Raw genomic sequence first — 22,814 nt, forward strand, 5'->3', positions numbered from 1 at the left:
CAAATAGGCTACTTTTTGTTTTACAGTAGTGTAAACAAACAAAAATTGATTTAGAGATCCACCCAACATGTCGGATTCTACCAGAAATATGCAAGAGCACACAGACGTTTTTTTTTTATTTTTTGTCCCACCCCCTCATTGCTGTTAATAATTGAACCTAGAGGCTCTTACCTTGCAAAGGGGTTGGAGGTCATTGACTGACCATTTCTGGTGATGTAATTTCTGTGCAAAATACAGGTACTCTCCGTAAGTAAAATCTGGAGACATGGCTGCATTAAACTCAGATAGCTTTACGCACAGCCCCAAGCGCAGATTGCTCCGTTTGTTTGTGCAACTTTCCGGTGTTGTTTTTTTTTCTCGTCATCATCAAACATAATAATGGCACAGAAGAAGACAATGCCTGTTTGGGAAGCTTTGGAGGAAATTTGGCAGACCAGCGATGGTGAAGTTGGAAAATCTTCAGACAGCAGCTTTGATTTTGAAGTGGAAGAAGATGAGGAAATGCTTTTGTGAGACCCGCTTCACGAGTAACTTGCTCTGTAACTGTTTATTTCCAGCAACTTTAAAATACGTGTCTGCTATTTCAGAAAGAGGGCACATGCATACAGTAGGAAATACTGCTGACCTTGTAATCAGAAAACTTGCAATTAATTCCTTCACCGTCCCACCCTCAACCCCGGAGCAAAGAAACTACACGCACTGTATGTGGAATCAAGGAATGGAAAAAAAGGTTTTACAATATCCACACTTTACCAATACACGTTACTGTTACAGCATGAAAAGTTTTTTTTTTTTCTGGCTATTTTTGTGGTACAGTAGGAAACATTATCTTGTAATCAGAAAACTTTACTATGAATTCCTTCCTCCACCAACTCCCACCTCCAGAACAAAGGAACAACATGTACTGTATGCGGAATTGATTCTTATAAAGCTTTACATTCAGTTCAGATTTATTACAGTTTTCATCAAGATGCTGATCTATTAAGTCAGAGGCTCCTCCTTTATTTTCAAAGGCAGTTTTATTGTGTTTTGCAGTATTTATTTTGTAAAAGATTTGGGCGTGGCTCTGAAATTTAGATTTTATTCCTTGTTTAATTACCTATAAATCATAGTGGTTCCACCTGAAAAAATATGCCTTAATGCCTTTGTGCCATACAAAAACTAACATTTAAATTTCCACTTTATAACTTTGGGGCTGCACTTGATTTAAATCACATTTATACTTTCAGGCAAACATTGCTCCTAAAATCGGATGCCAAGTTCTGCTTCGACCCAAACAACTTTCCTTAAACCGAGTTATCAGTAAATTGTCAGTACCGCTGGTGTTTCATACCTATTCGGTGTAAGATTATCAGAGGTATCCGGCTGAAATCCAGCAGTCTGCGCTGATCATCCATCGCTTCCTCCGGCTTGACGAAGATTTCTTTGAACTCAGTGAACGGTTCTTCAGCAGGAGTTTCCTGCTCGGTGTTCATCTCTCTCTGGGGTTGAACCGAAGACATTTTCACTGCAAACATTCAAGAATACAAAACACCAAAACCGTCCCCAGACTGCTTTTAAATGTTTCTTTTACACGATGGTTTTAGTAATCTTATAAGGCCCACGACACACTAGTTACGTCGATCTAATAAACGCTGGTAAGGCGTCGTTGGATGTGTGCGCATTCCATGGCAGATGTTTTCCACTGAGTTGTTTTAGACCAGAGTGGTATAACTGAGAGTGGCGACACTCCATAGACTTCCGTGGAAAGAAAGGAATGCGGAAGTCACGTGAGTCATGCAGCTGCAGATAGTTCCAAAAAGCGATAGATTGAATGCATTTCATTCTCAGGTAGATGGATGAAATTACAACATTTTGCTATTTCAGTCCGTCTAATTCAGCTCTTTGAAATATTTGGTGCAGTTTGAAATTTAAAGTTTATCATTTTCATATTTTTTGAGATGTCTGAGATTAAAATGAATCCCACTGAGACTGAATCCGTGTGGAGTGGAGACTCAAACTGACATGGAGACAGGACGAAATGATTGAGGGAAAGTTTCTACATGTTGCTGTGTCCACAATCTTTAGATAATTTTATGTTACTAAACTATCCATCCATCCATTTTCTGACCCGCTTAATCCCTCATGGGGTCATGGGGGTTGCTGGTACCTTATCTCCAGCGTTCACTGAGCGAGAGGCGGGGTACACCCTGGACACGTCGCCAGTCTGTCACAGGGCAACACAGAGAGACAGACAGGACAAACAACCATTCACACACACACACCTAAGGACAATTTAGGGAAGCCAATTAACCTAACTGTCATGTTTTTGGACTGTGGGAGGAAGCGGGAGTACCCAGAGAGAACCCACACATGCACAGGGAGAACATGCAAACTCCATGCAGAAAGACCCAGGGTTGGATTTGAACCCAGAACCTTCTTGCTGCAAGGCAACAGTGCTACCCACTGCGGCACTGTGCAGCCATTAGTAAACTATCTCAACTAAAAAAACATGTGAGATTGAAATGGTTAATTTACTTTGATTTATAGATTTTGCTTTAGACAATCCATAAGAGATGGCAACATAAATGGGGATATTATCAGTAAAGAAAACTGTGATTGGGAAAATGAGTAATTTAATATTTTTCAGTTAAACACATGAGGAACTGCTGAAGCATGTTACACAAGATCTCCAAGGTAACAAGATGCCATTTTCTGTCATCCAAAATAAGAGCTGAATCAAGATGTTTGAACAACATTATAAAACCATAATATTCCCAAAGTTTGGTATTTACTGCAGGACATTAAATGCATTTATTTTGTATTATTTTAAGCTTTTCTCTAAAGCTGGTTATTTTTCTTGCCCATCCTGACATGAAGGGAGCATGCTTTCTAACACTTGCTTCTTTCTCTAGAGCATCCTTGGCATCTCAGAGCTCGTTGACGGAGGCACTCAACCTTATTTGGAGGAGCTTCTCAGTTTTCTGGACCAAACTAGATCCATGTGATGGCTCAACATTTTCCAGCCTTTTATTAGGTCTTCCTGGGTGTTGGATATGGGTGTTGGATATATAGTTTGTTTCGCCCCACTCCAAAAGCCAACCACATAGCTACTTTTGGACTGCCCATGTCAGTGGTGATGTTTACCGCAAAATGACCTATGGTGAAGCTGCTCTCGCAATTAGTTCTAGAATGATTGGAATGTAATTTGCCCAAGTAATGACTGAAATGGTAAGCCACTACTTGCTTCCATCTTGTGCTTCCGGCCATCATAAAAACATGTTTACCACAAAAAGTGCGATGGAAGCTGCTCTCTCAATTACAGATGATTGGCTTGTAAATTTCCCAATTAATGGAATTGGCACTGAAATGGTAAGCCAACACTTGCTTCAATCTTGATGTGCTTCCTGCATACGTAAAAACACACGCATGTGTTGCTGCTCTCTTATATTGCCAGGTTATTCCGATTCCCATAAATTTCCCTTTTCCAGGGTGAATCTGCATTTATTTCCTCCAGATTTAAGACACCTAGTTCCAGCTTAATGTTTTGCAGTCGTCTTTTCTGGTTTCTGATGTCACAGAGAGGAAGGCTCATGTCCTGAAGAAAGATGTAGCCTGTTGAAAATGCTAAAAAAAAACGGATTATCTGTTTTTTTTATGTGTATTTGCTCTATCTAATGCCTTTTAATGTGATGTTCTTGGCTTTTTAATTCAATTTTTATTCCTCCTCATGTCCCTGCTTTGTATAATAAAAGGCCTTTTGTAATAAAATGTTTGGGTCTTTTGACAAATGCCCATTATCTCACCTTACCAGTGTCAAAACTTTCTTCCATAGGACTGGACACATTTTCTGTGTTAAGTTCTCCTTTTGTGCTTTTTAATGTGATCTGTTTTGCTTTCTTATTCCTCCATCAGTTTTTTTTCATTTAAGGTGCCTACTTTGTATAATAAAATGTTTGGTTATTTGTTTTTGCAAAATTGACACATGTCTGTTTTATCCAGAAACTGTTCAAATTAACATTTTAATTAATTACTAATATACAAAAATTGTAAGGTTAAATGCATAATAAACTGGTTTGTACATACATGTAGTACTCAGTTCACATTAGAAAATTAAATCTAAAATAATTACACTGCAAAAATAGAACTCAAAATAAGAAATTATTTCTTGAAATTAGATAATTTTTCCTTGATTTGAGCAGGTAAATAATATTAATTGCCAATGGAATAAGATTTTTGCACTTAAAATAGGAACAATTCATCTCCATAATCTTATTTCAAGTGAAGTATATCTAATTATCTTATTTTAGGGGTAAAAACACAAATTCCATTGGCAAATAATCTTATTTACCTGCTCAAATCAAGGACAAATACATAAATTTCAAGAGAATTGTACTTATTTTTAGTTCTCTTTTTGCAGTGTATCAACCTATTGCTGTCCACACACTCCACCTCCCCTTGTTCAATCCTGTTGGGCCTGTTGGTGAGGAAGTCACTGATCCAGTAGCAGAGCAGTGTGGATAATCCCAGATTGTTGAGCTTCAGAGCCAGCATGTCCAGGAGTACGGTGTTGAATGTTGAGCTAAAGTCTGTGAATAGCATCCTAGCATAGGTGTTGGGATGCTGCAGATGAGTCAGAGCTGAGTGAAGTGCTAACGATGCAGCATCCTCTGTGGAGCGATTCTCGCTGTAGGTGAACTGCAGGCTTTCCAGGCATGCAGGGACAGCATTCTTGATGCGTTGCAGGAGGATCCTCTCGAAGCACTTCATGATGACTCGGGTCAGATTAACAGGATGATAATCATTGAGGCGGGTGATGGTTGTATTTCTGGGGGACAGCCATGATGACGGGTGATTACAGGCAGGCAGGAACTGTGGAGAGCTGCAGGGAGAGGTTCAAGATTTCCAGAAAGACCCCTGCTAGTTGAACAGCACATGATTTAAGCATCTGACCTGACACCGTGCCTGGACCTGCAGCCTTGTTGGTGTTTATGCTACTCGAGGAAGAGGTCACTTGGTGCAGCTGCAGTACAGGAGGCTGATGGTGCTCCTCTGGATGAAGAAGATGCTCAGACTCCCTGCTGCTTGGAGATCCGGGTTGTTAATGACCTGCTGGTCGCTGCGCTTGTAGTCCGTGATGTTTCTAAAACTTTGCACACTCTTTACTGCACCATGTTACTACCATATTTAGATTGTGTTGAAGTCTGGTGTAATACATACAAAACTTCTCTTCAAAAAATATTGACAATGCAATAAAGAGCAATAAGGATGGTGCATAATGTTTGGTATTGTGAACACACAATTTTTTTTAACCACAACTCTATTTATGGACAACTACATTTATAGATTTGATCAAATTTAAAACTGAACAGGCGATGTTCAAAGGTAGAAACAATATGTTTCCAAAGAAAATTAGAAATCTGTTCAAGAATAGAGAGGGAAAGTATGACCTTGGGGCAAAATGTAATTTAAAACAACGATCTGGCTGACTAGGGTGCAGCAAACAGGGTTTCCCACTGCAGTCTACCTGCGAGACCAGCTCTGTCACTCCCGACAAATCAAAAGCAGAATCAAAATTGGCTCATAACCTTGAGGAATTACTACAAAAGTGAAGTTTGGAGGTGTACTTTCTCGCCTAAAACATTTCAAAACTACTTTTTTTAAATAAAGGGTATAAAACTGATAGATTTGTAAACTCCTCTCCTTACTGCTCCTTACTCATCCAAGCAGTGGACTGTTTTGTCTCGCAGCACACAACTCCACCCTCTAAGCAAAGTTATTAATGAATTATTTAATTAATTATCAAGTCTCCCAGTTAAAGTTTACGTTCATCAGTCAGAAAAAAGATGAAAATCTACTGAAAATAGTTGCAGCAGGAAAGAGAGGAATTTAAAACATTTTTAATCATAAACAACTTTAAAGACAACAGAGGCAGACTTAATTCAAGAGTTTCTGTGGAATCAATAAACATCATCGCATTAAACTTTACATAAGAAAATCATCCATTAAAGATTATATGAGGGCAAGCTGCAGATTTTAGTATTAAAAGGAGCTATAAGCGATATTTCACCACTAGGTGGAGCATGAGATCTGTCTGTAGACCAAACAAGATGTGTTTCAAGCCATGCCTCTCTCTACCTCTGCTCCAGCTGCAACCCAACCCCCCTTTACCCTCCCTGTCTCACCTATCGCCTCATATGCACATATTTGCAAGGATAAACACACAGCAAAACAGCATCACCTTTTTCAGGAACATGTCTAGTGAAGAAGTAACTCAAAACTGTATAATGGTGTTGGCAAGAGAATGTTTGCATCTGCTGGACGTGCTCCGACTTATAGGCAGGGTTAAGGGAGCTAAGCCCTGAGTGGCAGCTGTGCACGTACATGCACGCGCAACCAGCCCGTAAATGTAAACAAGAGACTGGAGAACCACACAGAGAGATGTTATGTGACGTCATAACATATTCCATTTAAAAAGACACTTTTAGTTTTTCACAGAACCATTTTTTTGTTTTATCCAAAACAATGAAATTTCGCTTATTGCTGCTTTAAGCAGACTACAAAGGCATCTAGCCTGCTTGACTATTATAACTTAAAGGACAAAACATTTTTCTTCGTCATAAAAGCTTTGGCTTATAACTTGTAGAACTCCTCACATGTATAGCATATTTACTTTTTTACACCTTACCGCTATGTCTTCCAACGTGTTCAGTTAGGTTAATGTTTAACAGCAACTTTAATTCCCCATTATGCACTAAAAAGACTCTGGCCTGTGAATTATGATGTGAATGGCTAAAAAATCTTTCTAAAATACTTTTTCCCTGATAACTAGCAGGAGACAGGCTTCTCACCCGCGTGAACCATCATATGAAGAGTTAAATTGCATTTTTCAGGAAAACATTTTTCACACAACTTGCAGGTGAAAGGCCTCACATCTGTGTGACTATTTACATGTTCAGCTGAACTCTCCTTAAAAGGGAAACTTTTTCCACACAATGTGCCGGAAAATGGCTTCTGACTTTTGTGAATTCTCATGTGACGGGTTAAATGACTTTTTCGACCAAAACCTTTTCCACAAATCTTACAAATAAAAGGCCTCTCAGCAGTGTGAATTTTCATGTGATCCGTTAAAATATCCCTTTCAAAGAAACTTTCTCTACATATAATGCACGAGAAGGGCTTCTCCCCTGTGTGACTTCTCATGTGCAAAGTTAAATTGTTTTTTCGAGTAAACGTTTTTAAACAAATCCCACAGGCAAAAGGTTTCTCACCTGCGTGGGTTATCATGTGACGGCGTAAATCGCCTTTTAGACGGCAACCTTTTCCGCAAACCTTACACAAAAAAGGCCTCGCACCAGTGTGGATGCTCATGTGATCAGTTAACACGCCTTTTTCAATAAAAGATTTACCACAGATTTTGCACTTGAAAGGCCTCTCGCCTGTGTGAGTTCTTACGTGAATAGTTAAATGACCTTTTTGACTGAAAGCTTTCCCACAAATCTTGCACAAGAAAGGCTTCTCACCTGCGTGAATATTTACATGTTCAGTTAAACTGTCTTTGGAATGGAAACTTTTTCCACACAGTGTGCAGGAGAAAGGCCTCTCATCTGTGTGAGTTCTCATGTGAACGGTTAAATGACCTTTTTGAGCGTAAGCTTTTCTACAAATCATGCATGAAAAGGGCCTCTCACCTGTGTGTATTCTCATGTGAACATTAAGAACGCCCTTTTCACCGTAGTTTTTTCCACAAATCGTGCACGAGAAAGGTTTTTCACCCGTGTGGATTCTCATGTGAACATCTAAACCACCTTTTCGACTAAAACCTTTTCCACAAATCCTACAAGTAAAAGATCTCTCGCCAGTGTGTGTTTTCATGTGAGTGATTAAATAATCTTTTTCACAAAAACTGTCTCCACAAATATTGCACAAGAAAGGCCTCACACCTGTGTGAGTTCTTATGTGAATATTTAAATGCCCTTTTTGACCAAAAGCTTTGCCACAAATCTTGCACGGGAAAGGCTTCTCACCTGTGTGAGTCCTCATGTGAACAGCTAAATGGCTTTTTCGACTGGAAATCTTTCCACAAATCTCACATGAAAAAATCCTTTCAACTGTGTGAATTTTCAAGTGTTTAGTCAATGAACCGTTGTCAGTAAATGTTTTATCGCACATTATACAAGAATACAAATGTTTATCCTGAGTTTTTCGGAGTCCACTTTGTTTTGTACTATCAACATTGTCAACATGCTCTCTAGAGGTCCAGCTGCTCTCATTTCTCTTCAGCTCTTCATCTCCGTTTGATCCTGAATCTTCATGATTATTTCCTTCGTGATCTTTGTTCTCAGCCTCAAAAGAGTCCTGAGACACAGGTAACGTTCTGTTTAATTCTGTGTGGTATTTTTCATTACTTGCAGGAGTCACCATGAAGATATCGGTTTTCAACTTCACCACAACTTGCTCTTTATCTTGACTGTCCTTCTCTTCTTTTATCAGCTGATGTTCCGGCTGCTCCTGCTCTTCATTTACCTCCTGATAAGCCAACTCCTTCTGCTCTTCTTTTATGTCCTTGTGTCCCAGCTCCTTCTTCCATTCTTCTTTTATTCTACACACTTCTGGTTCCTCCTGATCCAAACCAGAGGTGCTCTTTTGGTTGAAGAGAAGCTCTTCCGCTAGAAGCTCATCCTCCTTCACAACATGAAGGGGCGAGGAGTCTGGAAAGGGAAACAGAAACAAAAGTCTGTGTCAAAAAACAATTTGAGAACAGGTGTCCTGGGTTTCCTCTACGTGTAATTGATCGTGGCGCACCGCCACAGCAAAATAAAAGCTGCCACACCTAAGTTTCTTAAAGATATATATTAAACCAATGTAGAGCATCTGATATATATGTATGATGAGCAGTGAAGAATTAATCTGAGAGAATCAGGAGTGTTTGATAGAGTTAAACGGCATCTTTTGTGTGTAAAGTGCTGTCAAACCAAAAGTATTTGTGAAAAAATAGGCTTGTGTAAGAATCATTAAATCCTCCTCTTTGGAGGTATTTAGGGGGGAAAAAACTTGACCGCCACTGACCTACTCTTAGCGTGATAAAAAGGGGCGTGGCCCTGCTCATAATGGTACCGTATGGTTGAGCTAATATCTGAAGTTTTCCTGTTTCTCTATTGATATTAATGTCGTGCATTAGTCCGTATTATAAGCAGATATGAAAGGATAAATGACCGGTCCCACACAGAGACGAAGGAGAAGTACAAACACAGTTGAACATTCAAAGTGTGCATAGACCACAAATCATCACAATAACATTTCTGATCAGTATGCCACAGGGGTCAGTTTCATATCTTTGAAAAGCATGGGACTGAAGAGCTAGTGACAAACCCATAGCAGAAAATTGAGCTACAGGTTTGTCACTTAATTCGTACTAGTCAAGTTGCTGTCTGGAAATCTTTAACATTGCCCACACGCTGAATTCTCACAGTATTTGTGCACTAACAAACAACAATCCATCTTGTACTGCACCCGCTTCAACCATTTTTGTCAGAACCAAAAACAGTTCGGACCAATCACGTTGAAGTATTATGGTTTAAGGCGGGACATACCGCTGTGACTACAGTAATAGATGCTGGGCCCACAGCTACAGTATCACATCTCTTTTGTGAGAACCCACGATTTCATCTTTAGAAGAAGAACAACAAGAAGAGCCTTGACTAGCTTACATTATTGTGTTTCTCATGAAACACAATAACTTCTGGTTACATTTTGATTTAATGTCGTGATTGGCTAAAACCAAGCTTTGGTAGGTGGGCACTCGGTGTTGCTTCATCCAATCAGCTCAGAGAGTTCTGCTGAATGTCCCTCCTTTCCCCAAACAAATTCGATAGAAGCAGTCCCAGATTGATAACGTGCAGAATGGAAAGTGCTACGTATTATCAATCTTGCTTGCCAGGCTAGGAGATCTTGTGTTAGCAAACAGAGGATTTAATGTTGCCGGGAATGTTGGTATGTGTTGTGCCCAGGTGAACATAGCTTAATTCACAATTGTTAAAGCCCAGCTGTCTGCCTGCCATTGATGTAGAGACAACACGAAAAATAGCCAATGTACACATAAATGTTAAGAGAGTTATGGGTTTAGTGTAGAATAAATACACAAACCATGCAGCTGTTTATTAGAAGCAATACCACAAGGTTATGTAATATGCTGTTGTACGTGTCAATTTGTGGGATAGAATAAAACTGTCTTGGTACATTTAATTTAGCTTGTCAATCAGTTTGGGATCAGAAACTAAAGACTTACATTTGTTCCTTTCTGCTCTGTTGATTTGATAGATGCCTTCAACAACAACCAGTACAGTGATCGCTGCATTTTCAATATTGAATGTTTGTAAACTGTTTTAATCTTATAGGAATCACTTGGAACTTGATGTACTTCATTAAAAAGCCTTTAAATGTGTTCAGTACAATTTATTTGTGTTATAACAAACCTGCTGCCAATCACACCAGGAAAACGTAAATACCTTTTGTATATCCACAAAGTATGAAACGTAAGTAACTCTAGAATGCAGATGTTGAAATTTACATATATACATTTCAGACTCTAATCTCTGCTACTCACAACAGACTCAACAAGTGTTTACCATCATGCTAATGGTGGCATGGGTTCTTGATCTGATCAAGAATCATTTACGCTGTCTCTCAGATATTAATTTCCACTTGCACACGCTTTAGCTACTCTGTTGCGTTTGCTTGTAGAATCATACATATTACATAGTTTTCCTCACATCGTTCTATAAATCAGCTGCTGTCTTTCTTCCGTTTAACTTGAATATTGCATTTTTATCTGACGTTCATTCTTTTTTGCTTTAGAACTTAACTCTAAATTAGTGTATAACTTTATTATAGACCTCAAAAGCCCACCGTGTGTTACCATATGGGTGTTTTCCTTTTTCCCCAGGCTTTACAATCATGGGAAAAAAGGTCTAGGTCTGAGGCTAGGACTTTTTAACAAGCCTGGGACTTCATTTAATAGGGCAGCAAGAAATTGTGGGCAGCAAGAAAAACTGTCCATCACAAGGGGAAGTAAAGAGCAGTAAGGAGATGACAAGTTCGCAAACTTGTCAACTTTATACCCTAAATTTATCAGAAAAAGTAGTTTTAAATTGAGAAGAATTGAGAAAATACACCTCCAAAACTTCATCTGTGCATCAGTTCCTCAGTTGCAAGCTAGCGCTAGCCCCTGCTCCGCTCCAATGGCAACGTCGAACAGAGAAGAGAAACAGAAATCACAAAGCAGCAAGGTGGATGATATTGTAAACTCCATCCAAACAAACTTCGTATCTAGATTTGATGAAGTCGTGGGGTCAATCGACAGCTTGAAAAAAGAGATAAGTGATAATATCCAGCAAGTGACAGAAACTGAAGCTCGTATTTCTGATGCAGAGAGTGAGTTAGTAACACTCCAAGCTGAAGTGGATACATGAGTCAAAGAAGACGGGTAAAGTTACGGATCTGGGAACCGTTTCAGAAAGCTGGGTTAGTGGATATTCTGGGTAATTTCTAGGGTAAATTCCTGCATACCCTGGCTTTTAGATTTCAGAAAGCTCGGAAGCCTTTACCCAGAGTCAAATCTGAACAAATTACTCCGTGAAACAACCCTGCTACTGAGCAGAGTTACTTGGGCAAACTCTGAGTTTTTCCTCCTTTTTAGCTGAGATCAGCTCAAGGACGTGTCGGAAAAGGCGAGTCCTTTCCTGGAAGAGCCTGTGTGCTGGAGCGCAAATATTGACCAGAAATCTCTGTCAGGAGAGGCTAACCAGACTATGATTAATGTCTTATCATTCCTTAATATATTTTAAAAAGTGTTGCCATTTTTCACCGCTGTCATTGATTTATCTTAATTTTGTCAGCTTGCCCATTGAGGAAAATACGATTGTAGTTCACTGCCTGCCTTGCTGTGTTTGCAGAGAGGTGTCGGTTTTGAAGAAACAATGTTCCACCGATTACTTACTGATCCGGAAAAGCCAAATGTGTGAATATCTTTCTAACTTTCCCAAAGTTTAATAGCGTAGGTCACGCAGAAAATCTTTCAGAGGCAACTGTATGTCGTGCTGTAAGGAATCTTAATGTTGCGCTCAATTATAGTAGAGTTTAATTTTGATCCATATTCTAAGACTTCTAAGATTAATAAAACAACTACACAGAATAAAAGCAATAATTTATTCTGTAGTAGACTTCCAGCTTTAATTTTCCATTCATATATTTTAGTTTCCATTTATATATTCCCCCTCCCCCCAACATGGTTAGGGCTACGACACATTTCTTCACTTAAATAATGCCACCTTCACTTCAACTTAAAATCTAAATATGGCCTATATGATTAATAAAAAGTGAAGTTGGCACAAATTATACACCTTCAAGAAAATCAGTGACAACTCATTTATAGAAGGATGGGTGAAGCCAAATTCTGGCAGAAAGATGAACAAATCAATTATTACAATAACTCACACAATCCCATCGTTGTTTATGTTGATTATGACCAAATAATGCTTTAGTTCATTAAGATTAAACATAAGAATAACATAAATGTATTGCACTCGCTTTTTTTCAGAAGTAACAGCGTTGTTTCTTTTTGTTAGTTATGGTTTAATATTATACATATGCCTTTAAAAATTTCTAATTCCACTCGCAGTAAATGCGCACTTCAAAGCTTCTGATTTCCTGCCGTTGTCATAATGAATCGTGTTATCTACGTTTCATTGAGGAGGACTTCTTTCATGCTCGGGCTGGCGCTTAACTCAGGGTTGATTGGATGCTGAGTTTAGTTACCTGATTGATAATCACCTGTTCTTAAACGGAAAACTCTGAGAATGACAGCGTGAGGTAGAAATACTCAGAGTAGCAGCTTTCTACTCAGGGTAGATCGGCTAAATGGGACCCTGGAGGCAAGATGGAGACAAAACATCAAGAGACTGGTTAATCAACCCGAGGGAGCCGAAGGGCAGAATGCGTGTGTGTTCCTGGAGAAGTGGTTGCCAGAGAGAGGGCATCAGAGCGGTGGTCATGGAGAGACCACACCGAACTGGTCCACGGAAGGATAGCAACGCAAAGCCTCGTACTTTAGAGCAGAGTGGTTAGACTGCTCCTCAGTGCGTGTGGATTGCTCACATGCTATAGACGGGAGATGCACTGTTTTTAGAGGGGGACCCACAGGGAAGGTTAATAGAGAGAGTTCATGTTCAGGGGATTTGTTAAGAAAGTACAGCACATCACCCCAGTTCCAAAGTCCTTACACTGGCTCTTTGTATCTCAGAATAGACTTTAAAATCCTTCTGTTAGTCTATAAATCCTTGAACGGCTTAGCACCTAAATACATCACAGACTTCTTATCAGTGCATCAACCCTCCAGACCACTAAGGTTGACTGGCTCCAGCCTGCTCTGCATACCTAGAACCAGAACCAAACATGGAGAAGCAGCATTTAGTTTCTATGCTCCATTTATGTGGAGTGCGGAGAGCCTGAGTTCCTTTAAATCAAGATTAAAAACGCATTTGTTTAGGATTGCCTTTAACTGTTCTAGTTAAACTGTTTTACTGAAACATCATTAGTTCAACTTTGTAGTCCAACTGTTTTTAATGTTTGCTTTTAGTTTCTATTTTTCCACGTTCTATTTTGTTTCTACATTTTATTCCTACTTGCTTTTATTCTGTTTTTTCCCCCTGTATTTTAATCATGTAAAGCACTTTGCATTGTCTCTGTACTGAAATGTGCTATTCAAATAAATTTGCCTTGCCTTGCCTTTGTTGTGTGTTTTGTTTTATTGTTCAAGCTTCTCAATGAAAATATCTTGTTCTCATGGGGTAAATTTCTTTTTTTATGCGTCTATTGCTGTTGTTAGTCTTATATGTCGCAAGTTGTAAGCCTTAAAACAGTTACATGGAACTGCAGGGGTCTTTAACGCTTAAAAATGGTTAAACAATCATAAATAAATAGCAAGATGCAGATTCTAAAATAATATTTTTGCAGGAGACGCACTTATGGACGTGGACGAGGGGCGGGTCAGGAGGAGGTGGCGGGGTAGTATATATTTAAATCATTTTTTTCATCTCGCGCAAGAGGAGTAATGACTCCTATTCATGAATCAGCCCCATTTCATGTAAATAATGTTTTTTGGAAGAATCAAGAAGTTGTATTGTCACCGCGTATTACTGGAGTGATTTTTTTTCAGGACATACTCCGGATTAGGACACAAACAACAAACAATAAGCCATGGGCACAGGTAATAAAATAGTGAACAATATGTACAGGTGGCTCCTGGAGCCAGCTGCACCCGCCCTGGCAACAGAATAGATGTTGGCGTCCGGACAAGGCAAATGTTATACATAAAAGTCAATAGTGGCTGGTTACATGTTTGAGTGGTTGGTACAATTGCTTTTCAACCAGCCACTGTGGCAGGTAGAATTTTTTGTTGAATGTCCATCCTGTTTTAGATTAGGACTGCAACTAACGATTATTTTAATAGTCGACTAATTGATTATTTTTCCTATTAGTCGACTAATAACGGTTATTTTATGTATGCTCTCCATCATCGCTTCAGTCGCTCGTTCTACTGTAAACACCTTTTAATGTCCTTTCCTGTTTTTTTAGACACTATTCTTTATGACCTTTATAAAAGATCATCCAAAACAAATATTATTCTTAGATTTGTCTGACCCAATTTATTTTTAATGATTTCTATCAAAATATATATTTTACTGTTAAAACGTCAAAGCTCCAAATATATTTAAAAACTAAATCTTTCTACCTTCAATCTTCTAACATTGCTTAATGTTTACAAATATTCAAAACTATGGTGTAAAAAGGGTATAATATTAACATGTTGAATCAGGCTTTTTCTCTTTTATAAGACAATATTCCAAGCATCAAAATTAAAGATGAGCAAAATATTCATTTCCAAATATGGTCTCCATCACTCCAGTTATACATGGAAGTTAAATAAAACTACCTTAACATTAATCTCAATCATTGTTTTTGGGACTAATGGAACAAAAAAAAAAATGAGCGACACATTTTGCATCTGCTTCACAATTGTAAAATAAATAAATAATACATTAATTATTTAAACTGCGTCCAACATTTATTTATTTCATGCTGGTTGGTGTGTCATACCTATCCGGTGTGAGATATTCTGGGCTGTCCGAGTTAAATCCATCTGTCTGCTCTGATCATCGCTCACTTGCTCGGCCTTAACCATGATTTCTTTAAACTCTGTTAATTCTTCTTCTGCAGGAGTCTCCTGATGGCTGATGAACTCTCTCTGAGTCTGAACTGAATGCATCCTTCCCAAAAGCACTAAAATATTTAACCCAAATGCTGTTCTCCACGACGACTGCACACAGAAAAGCTTAATGCAGTTAGCAACCTGGTCTTCTTCTTCGCCGACGGGTGGCGTCCGGTTTACTGGCGAGTTATCGCCACCTAGTTTGTGTGTGTGTGTGTGTGTATATATATATATATATAAATATATAAATATATATATGAATAGATAATAGAGAAAGAGAGATATAGGAAGATAGAAAGAGAGGAAAAGAGATAAAGAGAGTGAGAAGAGAGAGAGATAGAGATTAGCTGATAGTATAATGAGAGATAGAGATAAAAATAAAGAAGAGAGAGAGAGAGAGAGATAGAGAGATAGATATAGAGAGAGATCTAGAGAGATCTAGAGATCTAGAGAGATCTAGAGAGAGAGAAACTCTCTAGAGAGATCTCTCTCTCTCTATAGATATATATATATATATCTCTCTCTAAAAATAAAATCTATACATATATATATAATATGTGTGTATATATATATATATACACACACACACACACACACACACACATCAGATTACATCTACAAAAATATATTCTCAATGGACAGACCAAACATTTGTAATCCAACTTTATTATTCTGCACTGCACACAATTCGAACATATTACATGAAGTTTTTTTGTCCTCTTCTTCATATATGACAGGAACAGAGAGGTGCTGGTACTCCAAGACAGCAGTCACAGTAAGACGACTTGGAGTCTGCATTTTCTTTATGTCCATCTGAATTGAGCAAATGTGATTCTGTTAAGTGTTGGGTGTAAATGTGTAAATGTTACATGGCCTTCCAAAAAACATTACAAGTATATATCATAAAGATGTGTACATTTGATTTAAACATTCTCCACTTGTAATAGCTTTATGAACTGTGCTCCTTCAAAGGTGTAATCTAAATATACAAATTATAAAAAACTCTTAAATTATAAAGTCACATACATACATATATTCCGCAGCATCAACAAAAAGGTGACTGCCACCTTGTAGCCAAACTGAGACCCGAGTATTATCTTGGGATACTTTCGGAAGTCAACTATCATGCTTCTAGTGTAAATTGATTGATTAAAATGAAAAGCTAACCTAAGCGTAGGACATGCGTAAGCTGCTTTGCTGTGCTTACCCGCTGTAATGCGTCTCGTGTATTTCCTCCTTTACATAAATTTAAACTCCTTTAAAAGGCAACAGAGAGCCAGAATTATGTCAGTTTCTGTGGAAACAAGAACATCGCCACATAAAATTAATGGGTACATAAAACCTACACTTGAAAATTATCCATTAAAAGTTCAAAATGTTTTTTGTCTTTTTGTATTAAGAGCTGCAGGTTTTAGTATTAAACAAGCTAGGCGCCCTTCAAGCTTGCTAAACTATTTTAACTTATCTGGTCATACAACTCTTAAAGCTTCTAACCTGTGGAAATCCTCAGTATTTCTGCTTTTTGGTACCTTAGCGGTGTGACTTCCCATGTGCTAAGTTCTCGTTTTCACAGCAGAGAGAACAAGCAAACGCCATGCAGAAAGAGCCCAGGCTAGCAGTCAAACCCAGGACCTTCTTTCTGCAAGGCAACAGGGCAACCCTTTGCAGCAGTGTGAATCATCATATGAACGATTTAAAAACATATATATCAAAATGTTTTCCACACAACTAGGACGTAACAGACTTCTCCCTTGTGTGAGTTCTCAAGTGAATATTTAAACTAGACTTTTTAGGGAAACATTTTTCACAGATCTTGCATGAAAAAGGCTTCTCGCCTGTGTGAGTTCTCATGTGAACAGTTAAACTAAACTTTTTACGAAAGCGTTTTTCGCAAACCTTACACGGGAAAGGCTTCTCACCAGTGTGAATTGTTATGTGATTAGTTAAATGGCATTTTTCACGGAAACGCTTTTCACAAAACTTGCAGGAGAAAGGCCTCTCACCTTTGTGGGTATTTACATGTCCGATTAAACTAATCTTGTACTGAAAACTTTTTCCACACAATGTGCACGAGTACGGCCTTTCCCCAGTGTGAGTTCTCATGTGAGCAGTTAAATGAGCTTTTTGAATGTACGTTTTTCCACAAATCATGCACAAAAAAGGCCTCTCACCTTTGTGGGTATTTACGTGTCCGGTTAAACTAATCTTGTACTGGAAACTTTTTCCACACAATGTGCACGAGTACGGCTTCTCACCTGTGTGACTTCTCGTGTGAGCAGTTAAATGAACTTTTTTAATGTACGTTTTTCCACAAATCATGCACGAAAAAGGCCTCTCACCAGTGTGAGTTCTCAAGTGCACGTTAAGAATGCCTTTTTTACCGTAACGTTTTCCACAAATCGTGCACGAGAAAGGCCTTTCACCTGTGTGAATTCTCATGTGAACATTAAGAAGGTTTTTTTTACCATAACCTTTTCCGCAAATCGAACATGAGAAAGGCTTCTCACCTGTGTGACTTCTCATGTGAATAGCTAAACCTTTTCGACTAAAACATTTCCCACAAATCTTGCAGGTGAAAGGCCTCTCACCAATGTGCGTCTTCATGTGATCACTTAACATGTTTTTCCCGTAGAAACTTTCTCCACAAACGTTGCATAGGAAAGGCTTTTCACCTGTGTGGCTTTTCATGTGAAGAGCTAAACGGCCTTTTTGAATAAAGGTTTTTAAACAAATCTCACAGGTGAAACATTTCTCTCCTATGTGGGTTATCATGTGATGACATAAATGCTCTTTTAGACGGAAACTTTTTCCACAAACCTTGCACAAAAAAGGCCTCTCACCCGTGTGAGTAGTTATGTGACGGGTTAAATGACCCTTTCGACTGAAAGATTTTTCACAAATCGTGCACGAAAAAGGCTTCTCACCGGTGTGGGTTCTCACGTGAACAATGAAATGGCTTTTTCGACTGTAACTCTTTCCGCAAATCTCACATGAAAAAGACCTCTCATCTGTACACATTGCCAAGTGGTTAGTAAATGAGCTGTTTTCAGTAAAATCCTTCCCAGAACTTGTACAGTAAAAATCTTTATCCTGAGTTATTTGGAGCCAATTTTGTTCTGTGCCAACAGCGTTGTCATCATGCTGTCTAGATTTCAAACTGCTTTTAATTCTGTTCAGCTCTTCTTCTGCGTTTGGTCCTGAATATATAGGATTGTTTCCTGCGAGATCCTGGTTCTCAGCCTCAAAAGAGTCCTGAGACATAAGTAGATTTCTGTTTAATTCTGTGAAGTACTTTTCATCACTTATAGGAGTTGCTGTGAAGGTATCAGTCTCCAACTTCACCACAACTTGCTCTTTGTCTTGACTATCCTGCTCTTCTTTTATCAGCTGATGTTCTTCCTCCACCTGCTCTTCCTTTATCTCATAATATGCTAGCTCCTCTTGCTCTACTTTTATCTCGCGATATGCTAGCTCCTCTTGCTCTTCTTTTATCTCATCACATGCTAGCTTTTCCAGCTCTTCTTTTGTCAGCCGATGTTCCAACTCCTCCGTCTTCCACTCTTCTTTTATCCTAAGCAGTTCTGGTTCCTCCTGGTCCAAACTAGAGGTGCTCTCTTGGTTAAAGAGAAGCGGTTCGACTAGGAACCCATCGTCCTTCACAACATGAAGCGGGGGAAAGTCTGCAAAGGGAAACAGAAACAAACGTCTGTGTCAAAATACAGTTTGAGAACAGGTATCTTATAGTGATCTGAAAAAACTGTGAAAGAAAATGTAGTAATGTTTAAACTAAACTAAATTTGTTCACTCTGGAAAAACTGTGACAATCAAGGGTCCAGACCAGGAAGCAGAGTTGTAGTTTGACACACTCCTCTGCCGCTTCTGTACCACTGACAGTGTATAGATAGGTTTCACATGACATCACATCCGGATACTTTTCCGCTTCTCAGCCACTGAGGTAGTACAATGAACCCAGAAGCAGCTTTCCACTTCATTGATTGAAGAAAACCACCACTGTTTTACACCCTTTAACCCAACAATATCAATAACAATGGTCAAAGGGTGTAAAAACAAAGGTGATAAATCAGTAAAGAGAAGTTCTCATTAATATTCTGAGAATCAGAAGAAGTGAAGGTGAGCAAACATTGCTACCACTAATTAAGTAATCAGAGCAAATATGTGCCATATGAGAATGCTTGTTTTCTCTGGATACTAGCCAGCCACACTTATGGAGGCTCGATGTGATACCTACACCTCCAAACGGAAATGGAAGCCGCTTAATACCAACGAAGAAGAGTCCGCAGGAAGTCTGAGCGCAACAATCAATAGTTAAAAAAAATTAATAAAATTTTTTCAATTTTATTTATTTAGGGCCCTTCCTGATACAAGGCACTTTCCAAAGTCAAATTCAATCAGAGTATACAAATTGGTCAATAAGTTTCCTATCTTAGGAAACAGCAGATTGCATCAAGTCTCTCCAAGCAGCATTCACTCCTCCTGAGAGAGCGTAGAGCCACGGGGACAGTTGTCTGCATTGTTGATGGCTTTGCAGCAATCCCTCATACTGAGCATGCATGAAGCAACAATGGAGAGAAAACTCCTCTTTAACGGGAAGGAAAAACCTCCAGCAGAACCAGGTTCAGTGTAAACAGTCATCTCCCTCAACTGACTGGGGGTTATACTTTACTAAAATACTAAAATCAATGACCAGTTGGCTCAGTGCAAAGGAGGGTGAATTACAAATATGGCAAAACACCTCTGGACTCATGGTATACAAGAAACATAGTGCCCTGTTTTTGATGTGCTGCCCTCCCCTCGACTCCGAACCTAAACCTCGCACCACACTGCCATCAGAGTCAGGTAAGTAAACCAATAAATTACTTCAATCAAGGCAACTAACAAGTTATACTTGAGTTAAAACAGTAACGCAGGGGACTTGCATTGGAGTAACGCAATAACATGGAATAACCATGCATTTGTTTATTAGACAAATAACCTGCAGTTGGTAACGTTAGCCAGCCAGTTAAAAAAACTCTCCAACGTGCTACGCCATTTAGCATAGCATCCAAAGGAAGGATGTCGGCGAAATAAATTGAGGAGTGTCACAGAAAGGTTACAGCATATATTGTGAAAGGCTGCATCCATTAACAGAGGTGGAATCACCAACATTTAGGTTAGTTAAGCAATAACAAAGCTAGAGCTAAGCGACTTAATATTTCACCCTGAGCTAACTTTACAGTGACAGTTACATTATATGTTATTTTATTTGTTGGCAGAGACATGGTGAAAATAATCAGCCCTAAATACGCACCACCTACCAAGGACTGCTTAGCAAATAAATTTTATATGAGGTCAAGAAGCCCAATGTAATTACAAAGCTCAGTGTAGTCTGCTCTGTTGCACTTACTAGTGATGGCAGGAGTACCATCACTAAGCACCATTACCTTACCATCACAGCACACTGTATAGTGAAGGGCAATATGCAGCAAAAAGTGCTTAAAACAAAAGCAGTGTACAGAGATCAGTCCGGTTGTGTTGTGGCTGAAGAAATCAGTGACGTTCTCTCAGAATTTGGCATTTCTGACAAAACTGTAGTAGTCACTTTCTATATGGAAGAGACCATTAAGCGGCTGAAATTTATGAAACCTTGTTGCTTTGCCCACACACTTAGCAGCACAATGTCGGTATTCCCTATATCCAGAGAGTTTGTGGGTGTCTGAGGTCCAAATCATTGTTATTTGGATGAAGAGGTGCTTGATGGCAAAAGTGGTCCTCCAGGAAAAGCACCAACTTCTACATAAGAAGCTCAAAGTTCACTTTATTTATCAAAAGTGTATTGTATACACCATAACTGTATTGACTTTATTTGTGACATTAATCATGGTTATAAGTTCTGGGAAGTGGTACTACAATATTTGACAACTTATTGTTTGTTCCCAAAAATGAATGCATTTGCCAAAGATTGACTTAAAAGTGATGTTGTTGTTTTAATCAGAGCTGTCCAGACCCTCACTAATTAATGTGAGAATCTGCTAGAATTCTCTTTACCTAATGCAGGAGAGATTCACAGATCAGTACCCTGCAATTCAAGCAGCCCGCTTGGGTCGACGGCTGAGAAGGAACATGGAAGGGGACAGGTAAAGATGGACAGATAAGATTCTCATGTATGAAACTTACGTCTCCAAAATACAAATGCTTAAAAATACCAATCTGGTGTCAGACCACCAGATAAAAGACACCGGATCTTCTTTTCAAGGTTTGACAACAGTGACATGAGATCAGGTATGATTTCATGTGTAAAAAGAGATTTTAGCATTTTCATAGCAATGGCACCATTTAAAATAACTTTCTTCCATATAAATGTGAATAAACGTGTGTGTGTGTGTGTGTGTGTAGCAGTACAAAAGTATTTTACAGGAGGTACAATTCATATGTTTTTTTTTTTTTTTTTTTTTTGCTATCTATTGGCTGAAAAAGAAACCACATTAAACATTGCAATGTAACAGTATAAAGTTAGCTACCTGACTTTTATGTATTAGTATATTAACAACTATATCTTGGCATTTATCATAACATTCCCCTGGTCCCCCGAATTATTATTTTCCAAATATAGTCTCCATCACTCAAAATTGAGCATGAAAGTTAAATAAAACTATCCCGTAGTGTAGCTTTACATTAATCTCATTGTTTTTAGAACTAATGGAACCAAAAAAGCGACCCAGATCTTTTAATCTGCTCTAAATTTCACATCGATGCTTCAGCTTTTCTTCATTAAAACAGTTTTAATACAATTACAATTGTTGTGGAAATTGGTCTCCATTATTTAAATAGAAACTGCGTTCGACATTTATTTGTTTCATGCTAGTTGTTGTGTCGTACCTATCCGGTGTGAGATTATCTGGGCTGTCCGAGTTAAGTCCATCTGTCGGCTCTGATCATCGCTCTCCTCCTCGGCCTTAACGATGATTTCTTTAAACTCTGTTAATTCCTCAGCACGAGTCTCCTGCTGATCGGTAAACTCTCTCTGAAGCTGTGATGAGGACATTCTTCCTGTAAACTCTAAAATATTTAGCCCAAATGCTGTTCTCCCCGATGATTCCAAACAGAGAAGGATAAAACAGTTAGCGACTTAGTCTTCTTCTTCTTCTTCTGCTTGTTGTTGTTGTTCTTCTTCTTCTTCGCCGTCGGGCGGCGTCCGGTGTAGTAGCGGGTTACTGCCACCTAGTTTCGATAGTTTATATATACATACAAGCAAACACATCGGCTAAATATATATACGTATATATATATATATATATATATATATATATATATATATATATATATATATATATATATATATATATATATATATATATATATATATATATATATATATATATATATGAATGTACACATGCATTCAATTGACAGCATAAACCTTAGCGATTGATGGCAATAAAGATTTATTATTCTGCACTGCACACAATTCAAACATTAAACAAATATCACATATGACATGATATATTATCATTGTCTAGATATATGAACATAGAGGAATAGAGAGCTGCTCTGACTCCAAGACAACAGA

At 38.6% G+C, this 22,814-nt stretch overlaps 3 protein-coding genes across 4 annotated transcripts in view; all 3 read right to left on the reverse strand.

Annotated features, from left to right (window-relative positions):
* LOC105931635 (oocyte zinc finger protein XlCOF6) overlaps positions 1 to 1,753 on the reverse strand; it is a 30,904-nt gene extending 29,151 nt beyond the window's left edge. For both annotated transcript variants that reach the window (XM_036145415.1, XM_021320437.2), the window contains exon 1: positions 1,334 to 1,753. In XM_036145415.1, coding sequence (XP_036001308.1) covers positions 1,334 to 1,517 — 184 coding nt within the window. In that variant the 5' untranslated portion in view covers positions 1,518 to 1,753. The remainder of the gene's footprint in view (positions 1 to 1,333) is intronic.
* Positions 1,754 to 5,864: 4,111 nt separating this feature from the next.
* On the reverse strand, positions 5,865 to 15,397 carry LOC105931633 (oocyte zinc finger protein XlCOF6-like). Its single transcript, XM_036145420.1, has 2 exons — positions 15,136 to 15,397; positions 5,865 to 8,690 (listed from the first exon to the last, which is right to left on the reverse strand). The coding sequence occupies exons 1-2, from the start codon at positions 15,302 to 15,304 to the stop codon at positions 6,808 to 6,810; spliced, it is 2,052 nt and encodes a 683-aa protein (XP_036001313.1). The 5' UTR covers positions 15,305 to 15,397; the 3' UTR covers positions 5,865 to 6,807.
* A 498-nt stretch (positions 15,398 to 15,895) lies between these two features.
* LOC118565236 (oocyte zinc finger protein XlCOF6-like) lies at positions 15,896 to 22,400 on the reverse strand. The gene is made up of 2 exons (XM_036145417.1): positions 22,124 to 22,400; positions 15,896 to 18,927 (listed from the first exon to the last, which is right to left on the reverse strand). The coding sequence occupies exons 1-2, from the start codon at positions 22,287 to 22,289 to the stop codon at positions 16,976 to 16,978; spliced, it is 2,118 nt and encodes a 705-aa protein (XP_036001310.1). The 5' UTR covers positions 22,290 to 22,400; the 3' UTR covers positions 15,896 to 16,975.
* Positions 22,401 to 22,814: the final 414 nt, after the last annotated feature.

The sequence above is a fragment of the Fundulus heteroclitus genome, chromosome 13 (genome assembly GCF_011125445.2).
Source record: "Fundulus heteroclitus isolate FHET01 chromosome 13, MU-UCD_Fhet_4.1, whole genome shotgun sequence".
Taxonomy (NCBI): Eukaryota; Metazoa; Chordata; class Actinopteri; order Cyprinodontiformes; family Fundulidae; genus Fundulus; species Fundulus heteroclitus.

Bases quoted from the DNA above. Each gene is read 5' to 3' on its own strand.
- LOC105931633 (XM_036145420.1), bottom strand. From the start codon at position 15,304: ATGCATTCAGTTCAGACTCAGAGAGAGTTCATCAGCCATCAGGAGACT. The intron at 8,691-15,135 runs GTATGACACACC...TTCCCTTTCCAG, and splicing joins GAATATCTCACACCGGATAG to ACTCCTCGCCCCTTCATGTT.
- LOC118565236 (XM_036145417.1), bottom strand. From the start codon at position 22,289: ATGTCCTCATCACAGCTTCAGAGAGAGTTTACCGATCAGCAGGAGACT. The intron at 18,928-22,123 runs GTACGACACAAC...TTCCCTTTGCAG, and splicing joins GATAATCTCACACCGGATAG to ACTTTCCCCCGCTTCATGTT.